This window comes from Panthera leo, chromosome B3 (genome assembly GCF_018350215.1).
Source record: "Panthera leo isolate Ple1 chromosome B3, P.leo_Ple1_pat1.1, whole genome shotgun sequence".
NCBI classification, from domain to species: Eukaryota; Metazoa; Chordata; class Mammalia; order Carnivora; family Felidae; genus Panthera; species Panthera leo.
This window is the reverse complement of record NC_056684.1, coordinates 53620344-53645227: the sequence shown is the minus strand read 5'-3', so window position 1 is coordinate 53645227 and position 24884 is coordinate 53620344. Positions and strand designations below refer to the sequence as shown.

General features: G+C 45.6%; 1 protein-coding gene and 1 non-coding gene across 4 annotated transcripts; one reads left to right on the top strand and one right to left on the bottom strand.

The window, feature by feature from the left end:
• Positions 1-1130: 1130 nt before the first annotated feature.
• HDC (histidine decarboxylase) lies at positions 1131-24184 on the bottom strand. 3 transcript variants are annotated; one of them, XM_042942060.1, is made up of 12 exons: positions 24024-24184; positions 21069-21241; positions 16800-16913; positions 15742-15864; positions 13039-13173; positions 12631-12774; positions 12107-12173; positions 11115-11277; positions 10934-11024; positions 6843-6941; positions 2779-2880; positions 1131-2635 (listed from the first exon to the last, which is right to left on the bottom strand). In XM_042942060.1, the coding sequence occupies exons 2-12, from the start codon at positions 21231-21233 to the stop codon at positions 1892-1894; spliced, it is 1947 nt and encodes a 648-aa protein (XP_042797994.1). In that variant the 5' UTR covers positions 21234-21241; positions 24024-24184; the 3' UTR covers positions 1131-1891. The 3 variants fall into 3 exon arrangements, with proteins under 3 accessions (XP_042797994.1, XP_042797993.1, XP_042797995.1); XM_042942059.1 differs by lacking the exon at positions 24024-24184 and adding an exon at positions 23415-23893; XM_042942061.1 differs by lacking the exons at positions 6843-6941; positions 24024-24184 and adding an exon at positions 23415-23893.
• On the top strand, positions 24161-24275 carry LOC122223257. Its single transcript, XR_006204143.1, has one exon. It is a non-coding gene; the product is annotated as a U5 spliceosomal RNA (small nuclear RNA).
• Positions 24276-24884: the final 609 nt, after the last annotated feature.

Below are 24884 nucleotides of genomic sequence, written 5' to 3'. Positions count from 1 at the left end.
TCAGCCTCCACTTTCTCCAAACTTCTGTGATTCTGGCCAGGAACCACAGGTCCACTCTGGCGGATAGAGACACCAGCACAATATCCTCAATACCTGGGTTCACATGTGTGTGCATAAAAGTAAGCCCATGACAGATCATCAATTTTAAATACTAATTTTTCTCTTTTAAAAGGGTCACAAATTGTGGCTGTAGACATACCTGCACAAATCATCAGGTACAAATGGATATTTTTAAAAAATATAAGCTGATATCTGTGTAAATCATTCAACAGGTCTGATTTTAAATGTATTGTTTGGAAACGTAGTCAGTGCATAGATAGGATGCTATAGACTCCCAAATAATTTGGGGATAAAACTAAGAAATGTCAGCATCTGAAATGGAAGCTAATGAGAATCACTATAAAAATGATTAAGATTAACCAAGTGCAGTGATCTACCTAATAGATGATTTGTTAATGTGTTACTCATTTGCACATCCACTCAATAGGCATTTAGTGGGTGCCTGCTCTGGACCAAGAGATGAGATGAGCACTAGCGTGATAGAGTTTTCCAAGCCTCTATTTAGGAAGTCAGGTCAGACCTTCAAGGAAAGCTGACTAGAATGATCACTGGAAGGAAATGTCAACATGAAACTGCGCTCTTGACAAAGACTATCTCCTTGACCAGACTCCTGCCAGGTTCCTCCAAGCCATCTTGTCGACCTTGGCCACAAGGCCAAGATGGGCCTCTGTCTCCCAGCCTCTGTGGGAGGGTAGGAGTCTAACTTCAATGCATACCAGTTAACAAACCCAGATGGATTTCACACGAACCAATGCTGTCTTCTTGCCTTTTGTCATTTTTCAGTTCCCTGACTCTACCAAGTCCCTACTTGCCTCCTTCTCTACCCCTCATTCTCCCTTTAAAATGCCCAGTCACCTCTGTATAAATCAAAGTTGAGTCCAGTTTATCTTGGACTCTTTTCCCTATTGCAATAGCATATTACTGATTAAAATCTGTCCTTACCACTTTAACTAGTATCCAGCTTTGTTTGTTTACCATTTATGCTGTTAAAATAACCAATTTCAGAGCTATCTCGTATGGAAAGAAAATGGTTCTTGGCATATAAATTAACCATAGTCAGGTTGCCTGTGAGCACAACTTTTATTTGACCACAGCGTCCAGAAGAAGAGAAAATGTACAAATTCCAAACCTACAGAGGGAACATTTAAATGTACTGAAGGACCGGGGGCCTGCTAGACTGGGAGCTTCTGATCAAGTACAAGCCTGAACAGCACAGTATGGTGGAAATGGCATGGGCATTATTGAAGACAAGGAGACCTGGCTTTCCCCACTTACAAGCTTTTGTGACCCAGAGCCTTAGTTTCCTCATTTGTCAACTGGAAGTCACAGTGCCTGACTCAAACTGCCTGCCTTCTTCATACCAAGGGCTCCTCCAAAGTCATTTTTTCACAGTTAAATCCAAATCTTTAGCATCCTGCAAAGTAGAATCCATTAAGTACATGCATTTAGGCTCCAGGATAATCTCTTATTAACTAATCAATGTTTCAATGGTCAATTAAGTCACACAGGATACTTTTTTTAAAGACAAGTACAATTTATTTCTATGTTATATTTCATATCACAAGCTGAACCACAGAAGCTGCCTGTCAGTACACTACCTTGGGTCCTTTCTCTCTGACCAGACTGCTAGAACATTCTGTACCATGCTGGCTTAAACTCCCCATTTGTATCCTGTTGTGGGTCATGAAACTCTGTGCGAATCTGATAAAATTATAGGCTCTGTTAAGAAGAATGCACATACACATAATAAGCACACAAATTCAGCACACAATTTTGAGGAGTGCAGAGACTCCCTGAAACACATTCTTGGGTTCTGGCCGAAAACCCTGATCTAAACCATTGCCTGCAGAGGGCAACAGGGCAACTGGAGCCCACACTGAGAACTGCATTCGGGAAAGCTGGGGACACTGTAAAACTTGATTAGTTTTTTGAAGGCACTTTTCTTTAGCATCATCATTTCTTCTGGAAACCTAGAGAAGATTCTGGCCCTAGAAGAGCCCTTCACAGAGCCATCTGTGGGCAGTGGCTTCTGAGCACTGACAGGCATGCTGTTGCAACTGAAGGAACGCACTGCCCTCTTCTTATTTTGCACGGACAAATAATTGAACAGGAAGGAGGACAGCTTGTGCTTGGTGACATCCGGGGCCTCTTCTGAAAAGCAGTCGTCATCAAGTGGGTCCAGCGGGGTTTCAAGATGGCAGCTGTCTTCCTTTCTCACAGGACTGGCTTCCACATGCTGAGGCTGCTTGATGATCTTCCTGGCCTGGGCTGGGTCATATCCGGCCCCATTGACAGACTGAAGGGACATCCCATTGGCCAAGGCTCTGGGTCCCATGGTTTGGCAGATGAGGTTCCCAACCTGAGGGCTAGGTTGGGAAGTACAGTGCTGACTCATGATAAGAGTGGCAGCATCTCGAATGAGATTCCAGTCTCTCAGGATGTCATCTCTGGTGGTGAACTGGGATGTCACAGTGAAACGAATAATCAGTTTGTCCTGGATAGTGGCCGGAATGAGGAAGAGACGACCATCTCTAGCTAATTCCTTTAATACACTTTCTGTGAGACAATTAGGACCCTGTTTGAAAAATACAGAGAAGTGAAATCTATATTACATCCCCAATAAGCATCCCCAGAAGCCCAGCATTTATATTTCCAAGAGGCTAACCAGCCAATTAATTAACCAGCTTATTAATCATAAGCCATAGAAGATGGCATTACCTTTAGACGAAAAACCACCAGGCCAAGGTGCCTCTTGGCAGGAATTTCAAAGAAAGGGTCATTTCTGACCAGAGATTCAAAATATTTTGCCATTTCAGTTCCCTAGAAGTATAAGTAGAGAACAGAGTTTAATAATCAGACAAGGGACAGTTCCGCATAAACTTTCATTCTGCTAAATGGGTTTACACCAGTGATACCTTTGAACTGAAGAGTTCTGAAAGTCTTCTGCCTGAGTTTCTTCTCCATTTGATTTTGTTCATAGTCCAAGCTAGAAAACCTCCAATGGCTCCCTATTACTTGTCACATCAGATTCATCTCAAGAAATCACTTCTGAGGGCTCTTTTTCAACTCGCCCCCAGAACAAGAAGGCATCAATGCAATCTGGCCTCATATCTTGGTTTCACAGCTTTTTGACTGGTTGAGGCGGCAAGCGAGGGCAAAAACCCAACCTATTCTCTGCATTCCCAGCCACGTACCTCGTGTACTAGCTGTATCTGCCCAAAGGAAGACATCCTTGTTTTTACGGTATGTAGAGGCACCATGGGGCTGTCAACAGCTGTGCCCTCACCCTAAGCCTACATCTTTCCCTCACCTCTCAAACCTTTTCAAATCTTATACCTCAAATGCTATTTCATTTCCCCCTCTTTTTTTTTTATATTACACAGGGTACATATTTTTACATATCCTCCCCACATACGTCACAGAAAACTGAACCAGTTTATCAAGTATAGAATTTCTATTTGAGATGATGGAAGAAGTTCTAGAAATAGTAATGATGGTTGCACACGTTGTGTGTGTACTTAATGTTACTGAATTGTACACTTAAAAATGGTTAAAGTGAAATTTTTATGTTAGGTATATTTTACCACAATAAAAAAATGGAAAGCTTTGTACCATATTAACCTTTCATTGAAGTTTATGTCATTTTTTTTTAAGTTTCCTTTTTTTTTTAACCTAGGATTATTAACCAAACAAAGGCAGGTCTTAACTTTTCTTTCATTTTAAAAAAATTTCTTCAAGCATCCGGAAGGATCTCAATAAAATATTTGCTAAGTAATTGCTATCACCTGGTTCTCATTGAATCACCTGGTTTTCGGACTTGATACTTGATTTCAAGAGAACTCAAAAAATTCAGCTAAGCACATGTTTGACCATGTTGAAGCAAGTTGCTGCAAACCTCATCCAGACCCCTTTCTTTCTGGGAGAGACCACTGTGTAGTCTATTTAAAATGGTCTCCAATCACTGCCCAAGAACTTTTCATTTTCAAGTCCTAAAGCTCTAAGAGAAGGCACCCTTCTAAATGTTTTTTAACTATTTTATACTTTTGCAATTCATGTTCTAATTTCGCCAGGATTCTCCCATCTCCTTCCCCTCCAGGCCAACTTCCACCCACCTGCCCTACCAATTTTGATCTTTCCAAGTAAATGTTTCTTAACTCTACATGAGTACCATTAAGACATCTCAGGTAACAGACCTAGAGTCAGGCTAGGTAAGGACCATGAAGCTGACACTTTTGAGTAAAGAGACCCAGAAGTCATCTTTGTCCAACCTCTTCATTTTCCTAGGAGGGGCTGAGAGAAAGTGACTTCCCCAAGGTACAAGTGGCAGAATGCAGGTCTCCTGGTCACCAAGCACATGCTCCTCCCACCATGCTCTGCTGCTTCCTACAACATAAGCTGTTTGCAACAAGGTAGAAACAGGGGCCAAGGGAAAAGGGAAACCACACAGCATCCCTGCCACCAGAAACCACCTTTATGGACGAATAAAAAAACTGCTGCTCCCAGTGCCCTGAACCACTCTAGGTCAAGGGTGGGCAAACTATAGTCCCAGGCCAAATACAGCATCCCCCAACCTGTTTTTGTAAATAAAGTTTTGCTGAAACATAGCCATGCCCCTTTGTTTATGTATTGTCTATGGTGGCTTTTGGGCTAAAATGGCAGAGTTGAGTAGTTGCAACAGAAATAGTATGGCCTACAAGGCCAAAAATATTTAGTGTCTGTCTTTTACAGAAAAAGTTTACTAATCCCAATTCTAGGTGACAGTAAATGATTGGTGATGATGATGATGATGATGACAATGATCTGTTGTCATTAGAAGAAGGGGGAAATGGAGGAGGAAGGGAGAGAAGGAAGAGGAAGTAGGAGAAGGAGGAGGAAGGGAAGAAAAAAATATTCATCGACTGTTAGCTGAGCATTAGGCCCTGTACTATAAATAAGGTCTGTATATGTATTATCTCATTTAATCATCACCATAAACCACTGAGAGAGGTATTACCATTTCCCATTTTATAAATTAGAAAGCCAAACACAGAAAGTTTAATTGTCTAAGATCACCAAATAGTAGGTAAAACTAAAACACCAAACCCAGATTCCATTTTCTAAAGCATTACTGTATTACAGAGGGATACACAACTTGGTTTTCTATAACCTTCAAGAGCTCACATAGTAGAAGATAGCCCAAAATTGTGAAGAGAGAAGGCCTTCCACTCTTGAGCAGGGCAGTATGGGGCCAGTCTGGGTGACCACCCCAAGCATTGTTGTAAGAATCTAATAAAACACTATAAGGTATTTTTAAAATTTAAGATGCTATGCAAGTCATAATTGTGAGCACAGTCAAGTTGAAGAAATAAAATTAACTCACATCAAACAACTCTGTTTTAGTTCCACCTCTTACTGTTGTGGGACATTGGTAATCTTTGAGCCCAGTTTTGTAAGTGCGCTTGAATAGGTGATCTTAGGAATGACAAGGAAGCAGTGACTGGGACAGATGGAATAGTCAGGAAAGCTCCTGGGAGAAATGGAACCTAAACCATTAATAACATACGGAGAAGAGAGAGCAATCCAGGAGGGCAAAGTGAAGGTGAAGGTGCAGAGGCAGGCTGAGGATACAGCTGAAATGGGTCATTGAGAAGCCTGAGCTAAAATAAAGGCTGATAACCAGGTCCTTGAAAGCCAGGCCTAGGAGTGTGGGGGAGCTGATGGGAATTCAGAGCTTTGACTTGTAAGAGGAGCAACAGGGGAGTTGACCAGCACCTACACATTGAATACCCAGTCCTAAGAGTTTTCCTGATGCCTTGTAACCTCCACCGTCTTCATTCCTCAGCCACTACCTCCAATCATGGGTCTGAGGATTTAGAGTACAAAGTGCCTAACATCCCTCAATATCCTAGGTGACAGTCACTCATTGATAAATGTCCAGTTGACAAATACCTTGACGTTTATTACAAATGTAAAATTACCAACAGTAAGCCAGTCTTTGTTACTGCTTCAAACATCTTATTTGGTTTTGTGTTTACTTAATGAAGACGGAATTCCTAAAGGAAAGGTAGGTGGACAGAGTAATAAAGGACAATGTCTTTGGATTTATCTAATGCCATGGCTTTTACCAATGGCTTTGTCTTACTCATAGGCACTCAGAGAAATGAGAGAAAAACACTGCTGGCCAAAGTTCTCAGTGAAGTCCCACCCCTTTCATGAAGAATATGACAGAGAGACAATGCCTGTCTCACCTCTGGGTCTTGTTTCTAGCGCAATGATTTTTTTGTTGCTGTTGTCGAATTGAGTCAAAATAAATTGTACCAAATAGACTTTCAGTAAATACCTACTGACACGATGCAGAGATGTTTGTTCCAGACTTGGTAGGTCTACCTCTCACAGCCAGAAGAGTCATGTCTCAGGTGTAACCATAATAGGGACTCAAATTTTCAGACTGCTGTGATAATCGGAAAATTCTTAAAAGGATATACTCCTACCGTAGACACACTAGCTGCCCTGTGATTTATTTTCTCTTTCTCTCTCTGCAAACCAGGCACTGGGAGCATCACTCCCAGGTGCTTGATGATAGCAGAAGGAATAATGAGACACTTATTCAAGAGGACAGACAGCAGATAGCCCTTGGTGTCATGTTCTGCTCAGTGTCCCTCTAACTAACAAAGAAATGGCTACCCTAAATAATCAAGTCCCAGGAGTCCAAGAACAGGCTCAGACACCTGAGCCAACACCACAGGTCCTCTGGGCAGAAACCAGCCTTCCTCCCCATGAGGACACATAGCAAGACTACATACATGTCTGACGTGTGCTTGAAGATTCTTCACCCCAAAGGACCGAATCACGAACCAGAGTTTAATAGAGCGAAACCGCCGGCTCAGGGGGATCTGCCAGTGCTAGAACAAAGGAACACAGTGCTCATGGTTAGAGGCAAGGGCACTGCTCCCTCATGCACTCCTCAGCTTTATCATCCCCTGCCTGCCCAGACCTCCAGGGACAGAAAGTGTCACCATGACTCCCAAAGCTGTTGCTAAGGAGAAGCTAAGGCAAATTATCCCAAGGCTGCCCTGTCATGTGACCAAGTCATGGTGAAGGCGGCCAGTAGTTACCCTTGTCCAAGAGCAGGACAAGTGGAAACCAAGCCCATGGCCCTGAACAAAGGAGAAGGCATTTTGCTTCAAACGCTGCTTTAAACATTTCATCTCAGGCTGAAATTCAAGATAGGGGCAATACATGTTTTCTCTAAAAGAACCTAAGTTTCTTGAAGTGCAGAGAATAAAGTTCTATTTCTATTCCCCCCTGTAAAATGTAAAGTATAGTGGTCAAGAGCTGGGATGCAAGAGCCCCACAGACCTGGGTTTCTCCTCCAGCTCTGCCAGTTACTATCTGTGACCTTGGGCATTGCTGCCTCACAGGCTCCTGGTGAGACAGAGAATGGACAGCACTTCCGAAGGCAGGAAAAGAACCAATGCAAAGAGCCTCGCAGGAAGTTGTCAGCAAGTGTTGGCTTTTTAGATGATAAAAACATGAGCTACAAATCACAGCAGGATTTCTGCCTAGGACCAAGATAATCAGTATTTAACCTCTCTGTCTTGTCCTGACTTCATCCTGTGACACCCCTGTGCCCACAAGGGGCATCACTCCAGCTTTCAGATTTGAAATGAACATCCACATCTCGGCCTCTGTTTAACCAAAATTGACCCTTTGTTCCTGGTGACCAATTCAACAGAGCTCAAAGTTCAAGGTTCGGGGGGCACCATAGATCTAAACATTACCAAACCAATTTCAAACTGATTTCGCAGATCTGAAAACAGACCAATGGGTTTGGAAAACATTGGAAGTTAACCTGATGAGTAAGGTGGTTTCTAATGACCTCTTCCTCCGATGGTCAGAAAGTAAATGTCTGAATACTTCACCATAATTTCTGTTGACTAAAAATAAATATTTGTCCCACTGAGTATTTATCTACTCATCCACAGGATTGCCAAATCCTCAAAACTGTACTCACCTTCACCGTTCACCCTTATTTCCTGACCCGGCACGCTCCCTTTGGGGACATTCCCCCTTTGTTGATGGACAAGGTTGTCCTACATCAAATACTAAGCCTTTTGTTTTTTAAGCAAAACATTCTAGTGGTGAGGACTGGCTTGGGGACTCATTCACCAGAAAAGGGCATCAAAACCTGGACACAGGACAAAATTTCTGTGACAGAGAAAGCAGTCAACTCTACCCCTTGTTAGATGAACACTCTAGGAGAATAATGAATGGATAATAGGAGCCTTCTCTAAAAATATGGTTTCTCAAATTGTTATGGCCAATTGACTGCTTTATCTCACCAGCAAATTAAAATGAGAGGCAGAGGGGCACCTAGATGTCTCCATTGGTTGAGCATCCAACTTCGGCTCAGGTCATGATCTCCCAGTTCTTGGGTTCGAGACCCGCGTTGGGCTCTGTGCTGACAGAGCTTTGGATTCTGTGTGTCTCCCTCTCTACCTCTCCCCCATTCACGTTCTGTCTCTCAAAAATAAATAAATATTAAAATAATAATAATAATTTTTAATGAGAGGCAGAGATTATTTTTTATTTCTTCATACTCTTTCGTATACCTGGTTTTTCCTCTGGCCATTATTCCAAACCCAATCCATGCTGACCCAGCAGGGTGGTTCTAGCTGATATTTTCTGTTAGAGCAGGAAATTTGGACTTACAAAGAATGACATGGATCTTCTTGAACTCGAGACATCCCCAAGCCTCCTCTGTGTCCTTGCAAGGTTTTGCAGGTCTCCCCTGCCAAAGGAAGATAATGCCCCATCCACTAGTGGGAGCTGGATGTCAGAAAATCTAGCCCTAATTTTAGGTGGTGCCAGGGCCTAAGGATGAAGTCCCTAAGTCTTCTCTCCCAGGAAGGTGCTCTGTTTCTGGCTTATCTCAAACATGGCTGGCCTTCAATTTAAAGCTACAGCAACCTGAGTGAAAAGGAGTTTGGGTCAGAACAGCAGTGAAGACTCCCAGGATCACAACAAACAGAAGCTTCAATTTTCTAGGACTTTCTTTGAGACTTGAAAATTAAATCCATACAGTTAGAGGTGGGGGAAGGAAAAGGATACAGCAGTACCTTCTGGATGTAGAAATATAAATAATAAGGCTAAGAAATATAAATAACCAGTGCTAAGAAAAGTTTAATTCAATATTTTTATAAGTTATCTGGAAGAGAGAGAGCACCATTAAATCTCCAAACTGATGGGAATGAACCACAGGAACATCTTGAGATACTGGTGTGAACAAACAGACAAAACAAAACAAAAAAAGTAACACGAGATCCAAAGTGGGCCGAGGTAAGATAATACTCTACAATTATGATCCAAATTCACTTATAGGAGGATGGGCACCATTTCACACTCAAGAAAGAAACAACTTAGAATTACCCTTAAAGATACCTGCCCCTTAGGATGCTGGGGGAAAAAAAAATTTGTTAATTAAAATTTTCTGAAAACCTACCAGACAGGGCAATGGAGATGAAAGAACCATTATTTGTCTATTTTTATCAACTTCTACAGGGTCTGTAAGCTTACTACCTGCAATGGCAATCAACAGTCTCAAAAATCTAAAGGAAGTGTAAACTGGCCTGAAGGAGAATAACCAATAAAAATCAAGAGATGACAGAGCTATTAATTTAGGACTAAATGGGCAAGACATCTCAGCTGCCCAAGGAGACAAGACAGAACCATCTCTTTACAAACTAAATCTCACAGACATCAGGCATTGCTCTCTCCGCCTCACTGCATTAATTCATTTAATCCTCACAACAAGCCTAAGAAGCCAATATTATCATCATCCTCATTTTACAGATAAGGAAACCCAGAGAGAGAAGTTAAGTCATTTGACTAAGGCCACACAAGTTAACAAATGGAGGAACAAGGAGGAATAAGGAGGAACACAGGCCATCACCCTTTAGCACCTAAATGCTTAACCATTTTGCTATAGCAAATCTCTACAGCTTAAGAGTTTTTAGGAATATTAGCCCTACCGTTTATTGAGCATTTGGCACGTTCCCAGTACTGTGTTAAGTGATCTACATGTACATTCCCATTTCAGCCTCATGATACCGTATCAAATCCGTGCCAGTGTGCCCTTTTTACAGATGAGGAAGCCACAGCTCAGAGAGGGCCGTTAAGTTTCTCAAAGGCCCACTGCTGGCATGGCATTTCAAACCAAGCTCATCCCTCTCTGCTCTGCTGCCTCCCGTTGGCCACGGATATATAACTGGTTTACATCTCTGTCTTCCCTACAATTAAAGGAAAGGCTTGTCTTCAAACTGAGGAGTAAATCTGAAAAGATTGTTTCCACAAGAGTCAGTACAGGCTGAAACTGTGGGCAGGTTCAAGAGACCGAGCAAGGTGGGATGGCCAGGACTGCTCAGAGGCATCCAGAAGCTCAAGAAGTTTGGTCCCTGTGCCCCATCACCTCCCATGGAGCCTCCCACCTTTTCTCTGAGGGGACAAGAGATAAAAACGATTTAAGCAAGGATCCTCTTTCCCTACCCAAGGAAACTCTCCACCCTTCCCCGATGCTGGGCAGAAAAGATTATCCAAGATGGAGACAGAAGGGAACTGATCCACTCATGATAGAAAAGACATTTCTGGGAATTAAGGAATGCCACACATACTCAAGAAATGTGCATACTGCCTCAGAGGTTGGTCTCATTTTCTAGGCTTTTTAACAATTTTCTGGGTTTCATTGCATATACTTAGAAACCAAAGGCATACAGCAGTATATTAGGGGATGGGCTCACAGTGTGCTAATTTCAGATAAGAGCCAACATAAAAAAGACCCTCTGGGGCCAGGTGCAGCCAGTTTCCATCTCAGAGGCCACCATTCCTGGCCACTCACCATGAAGTCAGTGGCCATGCCCGAGTTGGCATGCCTGAGGTAGATGGGGTTCACGCTGAAGGTCTGCTGCAGCTTGTACTTGTCCTTGACCCTGTGGGTTTCCAAATGGGATTAGTGACTGAGGCCTCTGCAGAGGAAGGAAGGCTTGCCCATGGGCTAGAAGCTTGGCTGTCACACTCACCAGAACCCAGTACAGTCAAAGTGCACCATCATCCACTTGGAAGGATTAAAGGTGAAGGAATCGGCATACTCGATGCCCTTCAGAAACCCCCGGAACTCGGGGCACAGGAAGGCAGTGCCTGCGTAGGCAGCATCGATGTGGAGCCACAGCCCCTCACTGGCACCTGGAGAAGCAAATGTCACCCGGCTGGGAGGCAGGACTGGGGGTGGGAGTAGGGGTTGCCACCAGCCAGCTCAAAGGCATCTCTCTCCCTGTGCAGTGGCTGGTGGGCTTCAAGAGAAGAGAAGAAGGGATGGTTCACTATGGCTGGAGGATGTGGAGATGGGAGCAGGGGGGCACATCAACGGGAGTGGAGCCTCCTAAAGGGAAAGTCCACAGAGCCATACCTGGCCTTTCTTTCTAACTGGCCAGAGGGTTGACATCTTCTTGGCATCAACCTAGAAGTTCCTGGCACAGAAACTAACTTCCCACCAGCCCAAATGTTAACGCATCTAACACCAACTTTAGAGAGGGGACGTCTCTCTTTCCTAGTGGATTTCTTGCTTGGGGACTTTAAACAATCTGCTTTGGGTCTCTTCTCTGCCTTTATCTTCTCCTATGGCTTCCCCTAGCCTACCATTTTCCTTTCCTTAGCCTAGAAGAGAAAATATTTCACTGTGCCTCATTTACCCTGGGTTTTGCATATAGTTTACTTTGAGTAGATTTCAGCATACAACTGAGAGGGCAAGAAAACCTGGAGACCTCCCAGTGTTGTCTCCTGACAGGATGCAGGGCAGGGGCCGAGGGGCAGCTCTCTAACCCCTCGCCCACCACTGGGAAAAGCTGTGACCTGACTGCCTAGGAGAAGGCATTTGTGAGCTGTGGTGGCTCTTCTTACTCTCTCTGCAATGACCAAGGAGGATCATTCCACAGAGCTAGTTTTGGGTTCTTGCTCTAGGGAACATTCTGAAGTTCATTACTTGTTTTCCTAGCCAGACAGGGCAGACACTTACAGATGGGGCCCAGCTCTGACAGGCAGTCAAATGCACAGACCCCTGTGGTCCCCAGCGTTGCACACACCTGAAGGAAAATAAAGGAAGTTAACGTGGGAGGGTGGGCTTGTGTGACACATTTGGCCTGAAACAAAGATTCTAACCACAGGTATTCTCTACCCCACCCATCCCACCTCAACAGTATGTATTTCACATTACACTTTACCAAGACCCACAGTGAGAAATATATTTTATAAAGCAATCTAGTACATATATATGTGTGTATTTGAAATAAAAGTCTCACCAAACAATACATACTCTGGCTACAGATAGTCTCTATTCTACTTATTTTTTCTTATGCGGGTTATGATCCACAGAATTTATTTCCTAACACACCAACAAACAATAACTCATAATTTGTAAAACATTGTATTTGACAACATCTCTGTTTTTCTTTGCAGCAGGTTACTTGCCTGAATTCTGCCCATACTCCTTCCTCACCTCCAGGTTCTAAAATTCTAAGCTTAGAACACATTCTGACTTACAAAGACAGGCACCAAGCCCCTCTCCTTGTCCTCTTTGATGGCTTTCTGAAGAGCTTCCCCTCGGAGTGAGAAGTTGTCATCCACAGGCAGAAATTTCATCTTCACAAGAGAAATCAAACCAGCTTTTTCTACTGATGAGTGAGCCTAGGACCATGGACACCTGTTAGCAGTGTCATCCTGGGATGAGCAGCCCCCTGTCCCCCCGCCAAAAAACATACTGCTGAAGCCAGACTAAAGAAATCAAAACTAACATTTGTGTGTCTTCCCCTTCGGTTCCTGGAGATTACCTCCAAGGCCTTCACTGCCCTGAGCTCCAGCATACTCATGTCTAGAAAAAAATTGCTCAAGAGCTAAGACTCCAGAAGCCAAGCCCTAACCCCAAGGTTTGGCCTGTATTGGGCAACTCACCTGGTCAGAGGCATAGGCAATGAGCCGGGCGTTCAGGGAGGACTCGTCTGCCCCAGGTTCAGAAGCTTTCATTTCTAGGATTTTGTTCTTCCTTGCTGCCAGCAAGGCAATCAAGGTGGACTCACTGACTGTGCTCTGTAGTGGAAAAAGGATTACCAGTGTCAGCCTCTCCTTGAGTTCTCTAGGCATATTCCCCAGGCTTCTAGGCGTGGTGTGGTGGTGGTGGTGGGGTGTGTGTGTGTGTGTGTGTGTGTGTGTATGTGTGTGTGTGTGATAGCCATTCCTAAGAAGGGGTTCCTGCCAAAGGGGCTGTCCTTCCTCCTGACTCTCAGGCCTATTCCACATTCTCCCTTCACAACACCTTGTGCACTCCTGGGACACCTCCCTCTCCTCTCATTTTCTAGGGAGGTAATGAAAGCACATTTTCACCTAATACCAACCTCTTTATTCAGAGGCCACAGAGACCAACAGGAGAATGTTCGGCCTCAGCTAGGTACAAATTTGCTTACAGATATGTTTGCTCCCCACTTAAAACTTGCTGAACATAAAGAACTTTCAGTTTCTTAGGAATGGCAACAGTTTGTTTCTAAAGGCATAATCCAGAGAGAGAGGTCCTGGCCTATGTGAGAGGCTAGTCACTTCAGCCTTGATTCTGTTGCCAATGGCTCTCGTGACCTTGGGTTAACATTGCCTCTCTGGAAGATTCTTTTCCATTTATAAAATGGAAAGCATCCCTCTGGCTGCCTCCCAGAGTGGGAGGATTGATCATCCAAATGAGGGTTGAATAGGATTTCATTCTGGCCACACAATTATGGGAATCCTGTGGGCCCCCTCAGCAACCTTACAGAAATCTTGGTTTCTCATCATTCATTCACTCAGTCTTTGGTGCCTTTGCTTCTTGAAATCTTGAGGTGACCGACATCTGATAGCTCCTTGTTAAAAAGCCTGGCAGACAGTGTCATGGGGAGTGGTAGAGATCAGATCCCATTAGATATTCAGTAACTGGAAATTACTCTGCAACAAGGAAGTCAGCAGAATAGTAATACTAATAATAATGCCACCTTCCGTCTACATTGCTATTCGTAGTTTACAAAGCTTTCTGTGGTCCCTTCGGCTCCTCATAAAACCTCTCTGAGGTTATTGTGACTCCTGTCTACAGATGAGGATAGCAATGCTCAGAGATGTTACAGGACGGAATCAAGTTCACACGGCTGATGAATACAGGAGAAAGCAGAGTTTGTATTTAGACAGGCGGGGGGTCAAATCCTCACTCTTCTACTTATCAGCTGAGCAAGTGGGACAAGTTTTTAATCTCTCTGAGTTTCAGGGCTCTTATCTCAAAAATTAGCGATGATAGTATTTACCTATGGAGTTCTTGAGATAATTAAATGAAAAGCAAGATCGTGTACAGCAGACATTTAGCATGTCTCCCAGATAGAATACCTGAAGCTGTAACTATTTTTGCAAACAATACAGAAGGTCCACAACATGCAGTAATTTGTCTTCCTTATGAGGATTTTAATCTTGCTGCAAGACTGGAGAGAGAGAGGGAGTCACTTAGCTAGCAAATGAGCCCAGCAACCTTTCTGGTTCTCAGCTCAGGGCACCATGGCTGGTTTTATTTTAAAGAAGAGCTCATTGAATGTCCATATCCACTCTGTGAGGAAAACATTATTGTTATTATTATTAATTATTATTATCATCTCTATCTTATAGAATATAAAAGCAGGAAAATTACATACTACAGTGGAATTTAAGAATCTGAGAATTCTCGGGGCATCTGGGTGGCTCAGTCGTTTCAGTGTCTGACTCTTGATTTTAGCTCAGGTCATGACCTCATGGTTCGTGAGTTCAAGCCCTGCATCGGGCTCTGCATTGATATTGTGGTACCTGCCTGGGATTCTCTCTCTCCCTCTCCCTCTGACCCTCCCCTGCTCATGTTCTCTGTCAGTCAATCTCTCTCTCTCTCTCTCTCTCTCTCTCTCTCAAAATAAATAAACATTAAAAAATAGCTTTAAAGAAAAAAGAATCTGAGGGTTCTTAAAGGTCTCAGAACCAAGCCCTCCTGAATATCCAAGGTTTATAGATGCAAAAGAACCTAGCAATGTGCACAGTCTGTGGGAGGCACTCAGCAAGCTCCATTATGCTGATTGCTCTTGACAAAAAAAGAAATATTTGAGGAACTATCATCGACAGATATCCAAATGATAGGGTTATATGATAAGATAAATCGATTTATGTCATTAATTTTTCTTACTACCAAGGGTCTCCTGAACCCAGGAGGGAGGGAAAGAAGTTTCTACTTGCCTTTTTTTTTTTATTTTGTCCATTGGCCATAAGATGTTAAATAAGACAAGGAAGGGGAGTTGTCAGTTCATAAACTAGGAAACCTGAATCAAGCAATACTGGAAATGTGGTAATGTGTTGATTTCTCAATCTTTTTCAAAGGAAAATGAAAGGAAGTGTGGAGGCGGCAGCAGTGTTAGTGGCGGAGGTGGCAGCCATGACAGTGGTGGCATCAGTGATACTGGCGGCAATCAGGACAGTGATGATGGTAAAGGCAAGAGCGGTGGCAGCGATAGTAGGGCAGTAGATGGCATAGGGGAACCTCCATGGAGAACAGGAGAATTGCCTGGGCAAGGGTTCAGCTGATCTTTCACTACTCAGCCCTCAAGCTGGGAGGAGCTTTGCCAATGGAGGCACCTGCAAGACGCCGCCTCCCTGACTGCCAGGTTGGTGATGCAGGAAGTGCTCTGGGAGTCCCAGCATTTTTGCCAGCCAGTCCATGACGTTCATCTCCAGCTCCGTGCATGCAGGGCTGGAAGCCTGAAAGAGGGAAAGCAACTTCATCCAGACAGCTCCAGGACACCAAATGCAACTCCACACCGGCCCCAGAAACACATCTGTCTCTGCCCTGGCCCTCCCCGGGTCCCTGCACTACCAGTGAGAACCTGACCTATCTTCCCCCTGGAGAAGGGGTCAATGTCAGTCCCTGGGCCCCATTCCCACCTCATCCTTTACCAAACCAAAAAGGGAAGAGAATGTAGGGCTTTGGATTGATGCCACCCTCAGTGAAGTGGAGTCTTTCCTAACTCCAAAGCTCTATGGAGAAACAGCCCTAAAAATGATTGCTTCCATTTGGCCTCCCTAGTCTCCCAAATATCCAGCCAAGCGGCTTTCTGAAGGCCAGGGACAAGTTTTAGGACTAAGAAAGAAAGCACTCCTTCCTGGAAAAGACATCAACACTCCCCCCTCACTCCTCTCAGCCTTCCCTCCCCACAACACACCCTTCAGGCTTAAAATATAAAGCTGTTCTAGGAGGCTTCTGGCACAGTTTAAAGCTGTTTGGTGCTTAGGGGGTTAGTAAGGGAAGTCTGAGGCTATATCCCTCACCCCTCAAAGACAAGAACACAGGGAAAGTTGTACCCACAGGCACCAAAGTGCTTAGTTAGGATCACAAACCGTGGGAATAACCGGATCTCGGTCCAAATCTCATCTCTGCCTCTATGAGCTGTGTGAGCTTGGGGAGATAAGTTACTTAAGCCTCAATTTCTTCATCTACAAAATGGGTCACTATTCATGATTCCACAGGGTTAAAGGATAAGATGAGGTAATTTATATAGAGCTTAAGACCAAAGAATGTAGCCATTGTTAACATTTAACTCGGAACCCACTTCAGAGATCAGGACAAAACATGTCTGCCTCAGGATGTCACTTTCTGCCAGTTGCCACTGGTTAGAGCTACTGCCATCGTTACTCACCCAGGTGAATCCCAAGCAGTTGATGGCATCGGCCAGCATGTCTCCCAGCAGTGATGGCCACGAGGTAAGAGCCGGGTAGTAGGCGTGCATGTGGGGGCTCTGCCAGTGTACCACCTGGAGGCAGAGCACATACATGTGTGGCACCAGGAGGCTCATCTGGGAGGCTTTCCTCTACCAGACACCCTCTCTGGAAAGGGGAAGCACCCACTCTAGAGATGGGCTGACACTTTTAAGACAGTCCAGTAAATGACACAACTCCGTAAAAATAAAACAGACTCATGGTGTTCTTGCCACCCATATTCCTCATAGTCTAAGCTGCTTCCTCAGTGGAGCATTTGTGCAAAGACCAGAAGGGAATATGCAAAATGAAAACAGGTATAGTAATTAGGGTTGTGGATTCTGGATAGTGTGCACATTAGTCTCCAGTGCTTGTCCCCCATGCCATCCTGCCCGGTAATAAAGAGGAAGAGGAGACTATGAGCTCCAGAAGAATAGGCTACCTGCCTCATCCAGTTTCTTGTGAAAAAAACAAAAAAAAACAAAAAAACACCCTTTGTTCTATGGACGCTGAGCTCCCTGGGCACACAGCTCCTGCAGAGGATCAGGATGCAGAGATTCAAAGCTGTCCTTAGCTTCCCAGTGGGGATGGTGAAAGGAGAGAAAAGGGCAGGGGAAGTGCCAGCCCAAGGGCATGGGACCCCCACCTCCAAGTTAACCCCTGAGCCCACAATCAGGTCGAAGAACCAGATGGAAGCAGGAGCCAGGTGGAAAGACAGGGCCCCACATTAGACTCATTGATTATCTAATCTGACTTCATCTCCCTGTTTTATGAACATGCCCTTTTCATTTCATGTTTTTGAGCAATACTGTGTCCCCTGACAGGAAGACACTTCCCCTACTGACAGAACCTTCCAAAACCTATTAATTCTTAGAAAGGTACTGAATACCCATTTCCTCCACAAACCCTTCCCCAGTTTCCCAGCCCCCTTTGATCCTTTCCCTGAACCCATGGAACATTCTCATTCTAGATAGATGTTCCACCCTACTGAGAACTCATTAGTCAACATCTTAGTGTATCATCGAGCTATTTGGTATGCACAAATTCTTTTTATCCCTCACTAGCAAGGGTAGTGTCCTAGACAGTGCAGGTGATAGGAGAAGCATACGATTAAAGTCCAAGGACACAGGTTTCAGTCTTTCCGTAGTCCCTAACCAGCTGTGTGAGTTTGTAGGTTTATTGTGAAGCTAAGGAGCTTAAGCTCCATGGCCCCATGTTTGCATGGGTCTTTTCCAAGAACCACACTTAATTTTATTTTCTTACAGGGGATCTCAAAATTTATATGTGATTCAGACCCCATAAAAACAAGATAGTCCTCTACACCTTTCTTGACCTCAGTTTCTCATCATAAAATAAATCTTGTTTCCTGGGGCTATCATGTGGATTGGTCTAGGAAGGAATTTGCCAAATGAAAAGCACTAATGTTCATGGTAAGTCAGTCATACGGTAATAGACACATCATTTATCCTGACTTGACTCAGATAATCAGACCTCTTCCTCCGATTTTTGCCAGACAAAATGTGTTCTACCTAACAATATCTCCCCCTTTCCATGCTTTATCTTGTTTAATCCTCACAAAACCCCTATGAGGTAAATTCTACCATTACCCCTGTTTTACAGATGAGAATGAGGGCTGGCTAGTGCGAAGCAGCATCCACATGATCACACCCACCTCACAGACACAGATAACTGTGCCAAGACAGAAATCCAAGGCTGTCTAACCCCACAGCCCAAGCTCCTAAGCAGGATGGTGTCCTGCCTTCTCCCACTGTGCTGCTTTCTCTCCCATATGAAGAGAAGAGGTTTTCCTTTCTTTTTTTTTTTTTTTAATGTTTATTTACTTATTTTGAGAGAGAGCACACAAGCATGCGCTCAAGCTGTGAAGGAGCAGAGAGAGAGGGAGAGACAGAGAGAATCCCTAGCAGGCTCCATGCTGTTGGCACAGAGCCCAACACAGGGCTCAAACCCACAAACCGTGAGATCCTGACCTGAGCGAAAATCAGGAGTTGGACGCTTAACCAACCGAGCCACCCAGGCGCCCCTAGTAGGGGAAGTTTTTCTAAAGCAGAAGGACAGTTATTGTTTGTGTCACGGCATGGAGAGAAAAATCAATCCAGTCTCCAACGAGGGGCTGGTCAGAATGAGAAAGCAAAGGGCCAACTGCTTTCACGCCATCTCTCAGAGGCTGGTACGGCCTGTGAGATTAGATGGAAGACGGGGCCCTCATTATCAGTGTCCTTAGTGACGGTATTTTGGAAACCCCAGAGAAGGGCTTCCATCCCCTCGCCCTATCAAGAGCCAATTATCTGTCCTTGCAAGATAAATATGATAAGATAGGCTACAGGAACACTTATCAAAAACAGGCAGACCTCTGGGTCCAGAAGTGAGTCTCTTTGACCACACACCCCCAGCAACTGCTGGAATTGCAATCAAACAAATCAGCTCACTTCCGCCTCTTCTGACAGTTGCTCTCAGTCTCACTACGAAACTACAGTTGGCCCCTCAGGAGATTACACTTTACAGAATGAAATCCATGAGATAATCTTATCGGGGAGCTAGCTTCCTTGGTAAAGCTTTACGATAGGGAAATTTTCAAAAGATGCTTATGAAATAGGCTGAGTGGTCAGACAGAGCTGTGTATTTGGCTTTGTACAAATTTGCCAACCGATACGTTTGTAGACACTTATTCTGAGTTTAAATAATTTAGCATCCCTGCCTCCAGGCACATTTCTGTCACATCTAAATCTCTTAGAGGATGATGGTTGTAAATCTCAAGTCAGCCTCAGAAAGTCTCTAGACACATGTGGTTCAGGGGCCCCTGGGTGGGTCAGTCTGTTAAACGTACAACTTCGGGTCAGGTCATGATCTCATGGTTTGTTGAGTTTGAGCCCCACACCAGGTTCTATGCTGACAGTCCAGAGCCAGCCCACTTCAGATCCTCTGTCTCCCAATCTCTTTGCCCCTCCTCCTGCACTCTCTCTTTCTCACTCTCAAAAATAAACAAACATGAAAGGAAGGAAGGAAGGAAGGAAGGAAGGAAGGAAGGAAGGAAGGAAGGAAAGAAGGAAGGAAGGAAGGAAGGAAGGAAGGAAGGAAGGAAGGAAGGGACTAGACACGTGTGGTTCAGGACATCAGTGTCCCCAGCAGGCAGAGTGAGGACAGCCGCTTGTTGGGGTGCTGCTGAAAGGCAGTGCCTGGGTGCGCAGGCTCAGGCTGGAGCACTCTGTCACACACTAGTAGGGATACTAGTACAGGAGAAAGAGCAGAGCTTTTGGACTACGACTGCCCTCGGCTAAAATCTTGGATCTGCCAGCCACGAATTCTGTAACTTTGAGAAAACAATGAATATCCCTGAGCCTCAGTTTCCTCATTTCTAAAACAGGGATTGTAGGATCACTGTGGGATAAAACAGGCTAGCCTGTAATGGGGCTCATCCAGTGTCTGGCATGTGGCACGGAGCTCAGTATAGGCAGCCCTTCTGTGGGAGGGGGACTGGTACACCTTAACACAAGCACCTTGGCACGGCTCCTCGCCCCTGGTGGCCAGGGATGGCTCACAACCCACAGAGGCGGGCTCCAGCTCAAGCACCAGCCAGCCTCTGTCTGTTTCCTGGCCCTGCCAGTGCTGTCACCAGCCTGTGCTCTTTGTCACTGGAAAGCTCCTTCCTACTCTTGAAAAGCACCTCAATCACGAGATCTCCCTTGGTAGGGAACGACACGGTTCCAGCCTCACTCAGCATCCTGGGCCTCCCTCCCTGACAGGGTGCCCTCTGAAGGTGTATTCTGGGCCTCCTTCCCTCCCTTCAGTGAGTCACAGCATTCTGTAGGAGAGTCCCTGGCTCTCCCAGCTGGGGCTTCAGGGACTGTCTCCAGCCTCCTCTCTCTGTCATGCTATCCACATCGGCCTTTCCCCTCAGACCCAATTTTCATTCTCATCTCATCCGATTAGATTTCCACACATCTGTCAGGCCAGGCCCTGGGGTGTCAGCCTCCTACCCAGCATACAGGTCAGCCCTCGCATCAGAAACCTAATTTCGGTCACAGTCCTGGCCCTCTACAGCCCACAGGTCAGGCTTGTGTGTTGGTGTACAAGGGGCAGGCATCCCAGGCTTATCCAAGGCAGGCCTCTCTTCAGGCCTACTCCCCCCCCCCCCCCCCGCCACCTCCTCTGCTCTAAAACCCAGAATCATCTTTGTGGCAACTATATCTCACCCCAGGCATGATGATTCGCTCAATATCCCCAAAGATGCTGTCCCAGCTGTCAGGTTCCTCGGGAGCACTGTCAGGCAGCTGGGCTCGCAAGTAACCAGGACGCACGTCTGGAGTCACCCGCCGCTCCCGCACGGTGCTCAGGTACTGGCAGATGTAATCCACCATCTCTTTTCCTACAAGGGGGGAGTAGAAACCAGCCTCATGTCCCCCGACTGGGCCCGGCCAATTCATGCCTGACCCCCTTGGCTCACAGCCAACAGACTTGGTGAAGACGGAGATGGGTTCATGGGCTGATGGGGAGAGGGTCTGATCCCCAGCATCAGCCTTGTCTTCAGAATTTAAGAAAATAAGTGAGGGTGGGGCGCCTGGCTGGCTCAGTCAGCACCGTGTGTGACTTCTGATCTTGGGGTGGTGGGTTCAAGCCCCACATCAGGTGTGGAGATTACTTAAAATAATAATTTTTAAAAAGAGTGAAAAAATAAGTAAGGGGATGAATGAATGGTGGTGGGAGTGTGTGAGTGAACAAATGAAGAAGACGGAAAATCTTGAACTGTAAAACTCTAGCACTGAAGTAAAATATTTCTTTTTCCTCCCTCTTCCATTATCTATACCAATCTTGATTGTCTCTCCTACCTTTCTTTTCTTCTCAAAAACAGAACATCTAATTAATTCACTACCTTGCAGGTTTAGTAGAAACTCTGTGGCTCTTTCTATCCAAAAATTGTTACACACACACACACACACACACACACACACCCTAAATTCCTATGCCATGTTCTGATCCAAGCTGAAAAATCTGCTTGCTCACTATTCCCATTGGACCAGTAATTCCTCACTTTTGGACTCATGGGCTTCTTTGAGAATCTGATGAAAACGGTGAGCTTGCACACACAAAAAATATGGTATATAATTTCTGTGGTTCAGGGAATCCTGAAAGTACAACCACACCCAGACTGAGAACGGGGCACTAGCCTGAAGTCTTGGGGAAATGCAAAACCATGTCTTAATCACTCAACTTCTCTCCCTCTGTTTGCACCAATACCTCAATGCCTGGGGCATTTCTTAGATACTCAAAAAAAAAAAAATTGTCAAACATATGAACAAATAAATAAGGAAGAAAAAGAGTCAACTCAAATACTCTGGAGCCACTGTAAATTATTTCCTTTTTCTCCCAGACAGTGCCTCTGTCTCTTGCTCTAAGTCTCTCTCTCTCTCTCTGCTTCTCTCCCTTTCTGTGTCTGTCTCCCTCCCTCTGTCTCTCTCAATATCTAAAATTCCTCCTTAGTACTCCTTAAGCTTTTCTCTCCCTGAAAAAAATAAAACAGAGAAAAGGAGAGGGATCCCTATTTCTTGTCTCTGCACCAGCTCTGCAAAAATTCTCATGTGCAGGACCAGCTCCAGAAAAAACTGTGAAGGAGACAAAGTGGGATTTCGACACCCTCCTCTCTTCCCTTTGTGCTCTCCTCCAAACCTCCCACAGCTGATGCCTCTTGTGACTGTAGTGGCACCCCAGCAGAGCTCTGAGAGCACTAGACCTTGCCCGCCACTTGTCCAGGGGCGGGCAGAGATGTATTTGTGTTCTCTGCACAGGATACATGTCTACGGGAACCTGCTGATGACTTTTGGGAAGCGATGGAGTAAGCCAGCGCGGGCAGACAGGTAGAGGCTGAGGTGAGTTACGTCTGGGTGGAGGAGAGAGAGGAAAAGTTGCATTTCACATGGGACAACAGCTTACAGCAAACACATTTTAGACGATATAACCTACCAGCGGGGATGAGGACAGAAAAAGCTACGGAGAGAAAAATGGTTAGCAGCTGTCCACTGCTCCCCTTAGCCAGCCACGCCTGAAAACGGGTTAACCATGGCTTCCTTCTCACCACACAAGGGCTCCAGACAGAGTAGCTGCTCACTAAACATTTTGGAAATGAGGGACTACATGAAAGAACAGTGCTGACACATCCACGCAGAGAGAAACGAATATAAAGAAAGGCTTTTGCAGCGACGACAGAATATTGGGGGAAATTTTTGTTGCCACTGCAGAATATGAATTCTTTTCCCCTTTTGCGGATCAGGAATCCGAACCCTGTGTCTGTGGGACCCTGGACCAGAAAAGCGCGACACACGGGAGAGTGGACGGAGAGGAGACCAGGCGTGTGAGGGGCAGGGGGAAAGCCAGGTTGAGAAAAGTTTTAATTTCCCATCCTGCATTCTTTCCTCAGGAAAAAGCTGCGCGGAAGCCAGCTCGCAGAGGGCAAGTCTGATGCTCCAGTCAAATGACACCCCCAAAACCTAAGGGCGGACCACCAGCACCAGCTGCTGCACGGCATCAGGGTGCCCGTCGCTCACCTCTCTGCCTGTACTCCTCGGGCTCCATCGTGTCCCTCGGGCTGCGGGCCGGCCGCGACTCCTTCTCACAGACAGACACGGAGGAGGTGGAGGATGGGCTCCTGGGCAGCCAGTGTGGGCCCTTTATTTAAAGTGTTCTTTCTTCCACCTTGGCTCCACCCTTCAGAGGCCCTTCCTCTAGGCCTGATTAACTCCACCCCTCCTCCCCCCAGGGCTGGTCAAGAGATCCAGGATAAAAGGCGCTTCTAGATTAAACAGGCCACTTAGCAACCCAGGCCCTCGCGTCAGTCCCCGTCAGTTCTTTCCGCCCCTCCATTCCGACCACAGAGCCCCCGCCTGGGACACAGCACAGCAACAAAGCCGAGGGGAGGCAGAATAAGCCGCACAAGTTATCCGTTATTCCTCCCGCTACTGCTTCTCTGTCAGCAGCGGGCAGGGAGGAACGGGCACCCCTCAGAAAGGCCGGCCGGCCGGCCGCAGGGCGCTTGGGGACACGCAGATATATATTATCATCTCACGCGATGGGCTTTTTAAATTGCCACATAACACACTTACCGTTGCAGATGAGAAAACACAGAGAGGCAAAAAGAAAAGAAATGGAAGCCTCACCCAGACTTCATAGCTTTTAGCACTTGACAGGGTGCGTGCGTCTGCACGTGTGTGTGTGAAAGGGCAGGCCGCCTCTGCCGCGAGGAGAACAGCGCCTCTCTCCGAGCTTACTTCTGAGGGAAAAGTGATCAGATGCACGCTCTGGTTTCTCTTCAGATAGCATAAATCTTTTGCCATTTCCTAAAGATTTCTGTGGAGAGGTAAAGATTGAAAGGTGATCAAATGCTGCGAAATTGCCACATAGGGGCGCCTGTCAGTTAAGCGTCGGACCTTGGCTGGGGTCATGATCTCACGGTTCTGTGAGTTGGTGAGTTCCAGTCCGGCGTTGGGCTCTGTGCCGACAGCTCAGTCTGGAGCCTGCCTGCTTCGGATTCTGTGTCTCCCTCTGTCTCTGCCCCTCCCCCGCTCATGTTTCTCTCTCTCTCTCCCTCTTTCTCTCTCTCTCTCTCTCAAAAAATGAATAAACATTAAAAAAAAATTGCCAAATAGAATAGACTTGTTTTGTTTTGTTTTGTTTCCTGTCTTCATCTTTCTTGTCCTCTCGATGGTGTTAGACAGATACTACTTCCTTGTCCTTGAGGCGCACAGTCTCTCTGGGCTTCCAGGAAATGGCTTGTCCCGCTCTCCCATCTACCTCTGTGCTGTCTGTCCCCTCCAATCAGGCTGTGGACGTTGGCACGCATACAGGTTTAAAGCTCGCATCAAATTTATACCATGAGGCCCTCCCAGTTTCTGAGCTCCAAAATCTTTTATCCAACTGCCTCCTTGACAAATCCCTTTGCATGGTGTCAGCCGACTCTGTGTCTGATGAGAACCCTCTCCCTGGTTTGCAGATGGCTGCACTCTTGCTGTATCTTCACA

Excerpts from the sequence above, each read along its gene's own strand:
- HDC (XM_042942059.1), bottom strand. The coding sequence starts at position 23,442 with ATGGAGCCCGAGGAGTACAGGCAGAGAG. Across the intron at positions 16,914-21,068 it reads AGCGAATCATCATGCCTGGG|GTGGTACACTGGCAGAGCCC; the intron begins GTGAGATATAGT and ends CTCTGCCTCCAG. Across the intron at positions 2,881-6,842 it reads TTCAAGCACACGTCAGACAT|GGAACTGAAATGGCAAAATA; the intron begins GTATGTAGTCTT and ends TTATACTTCTAG.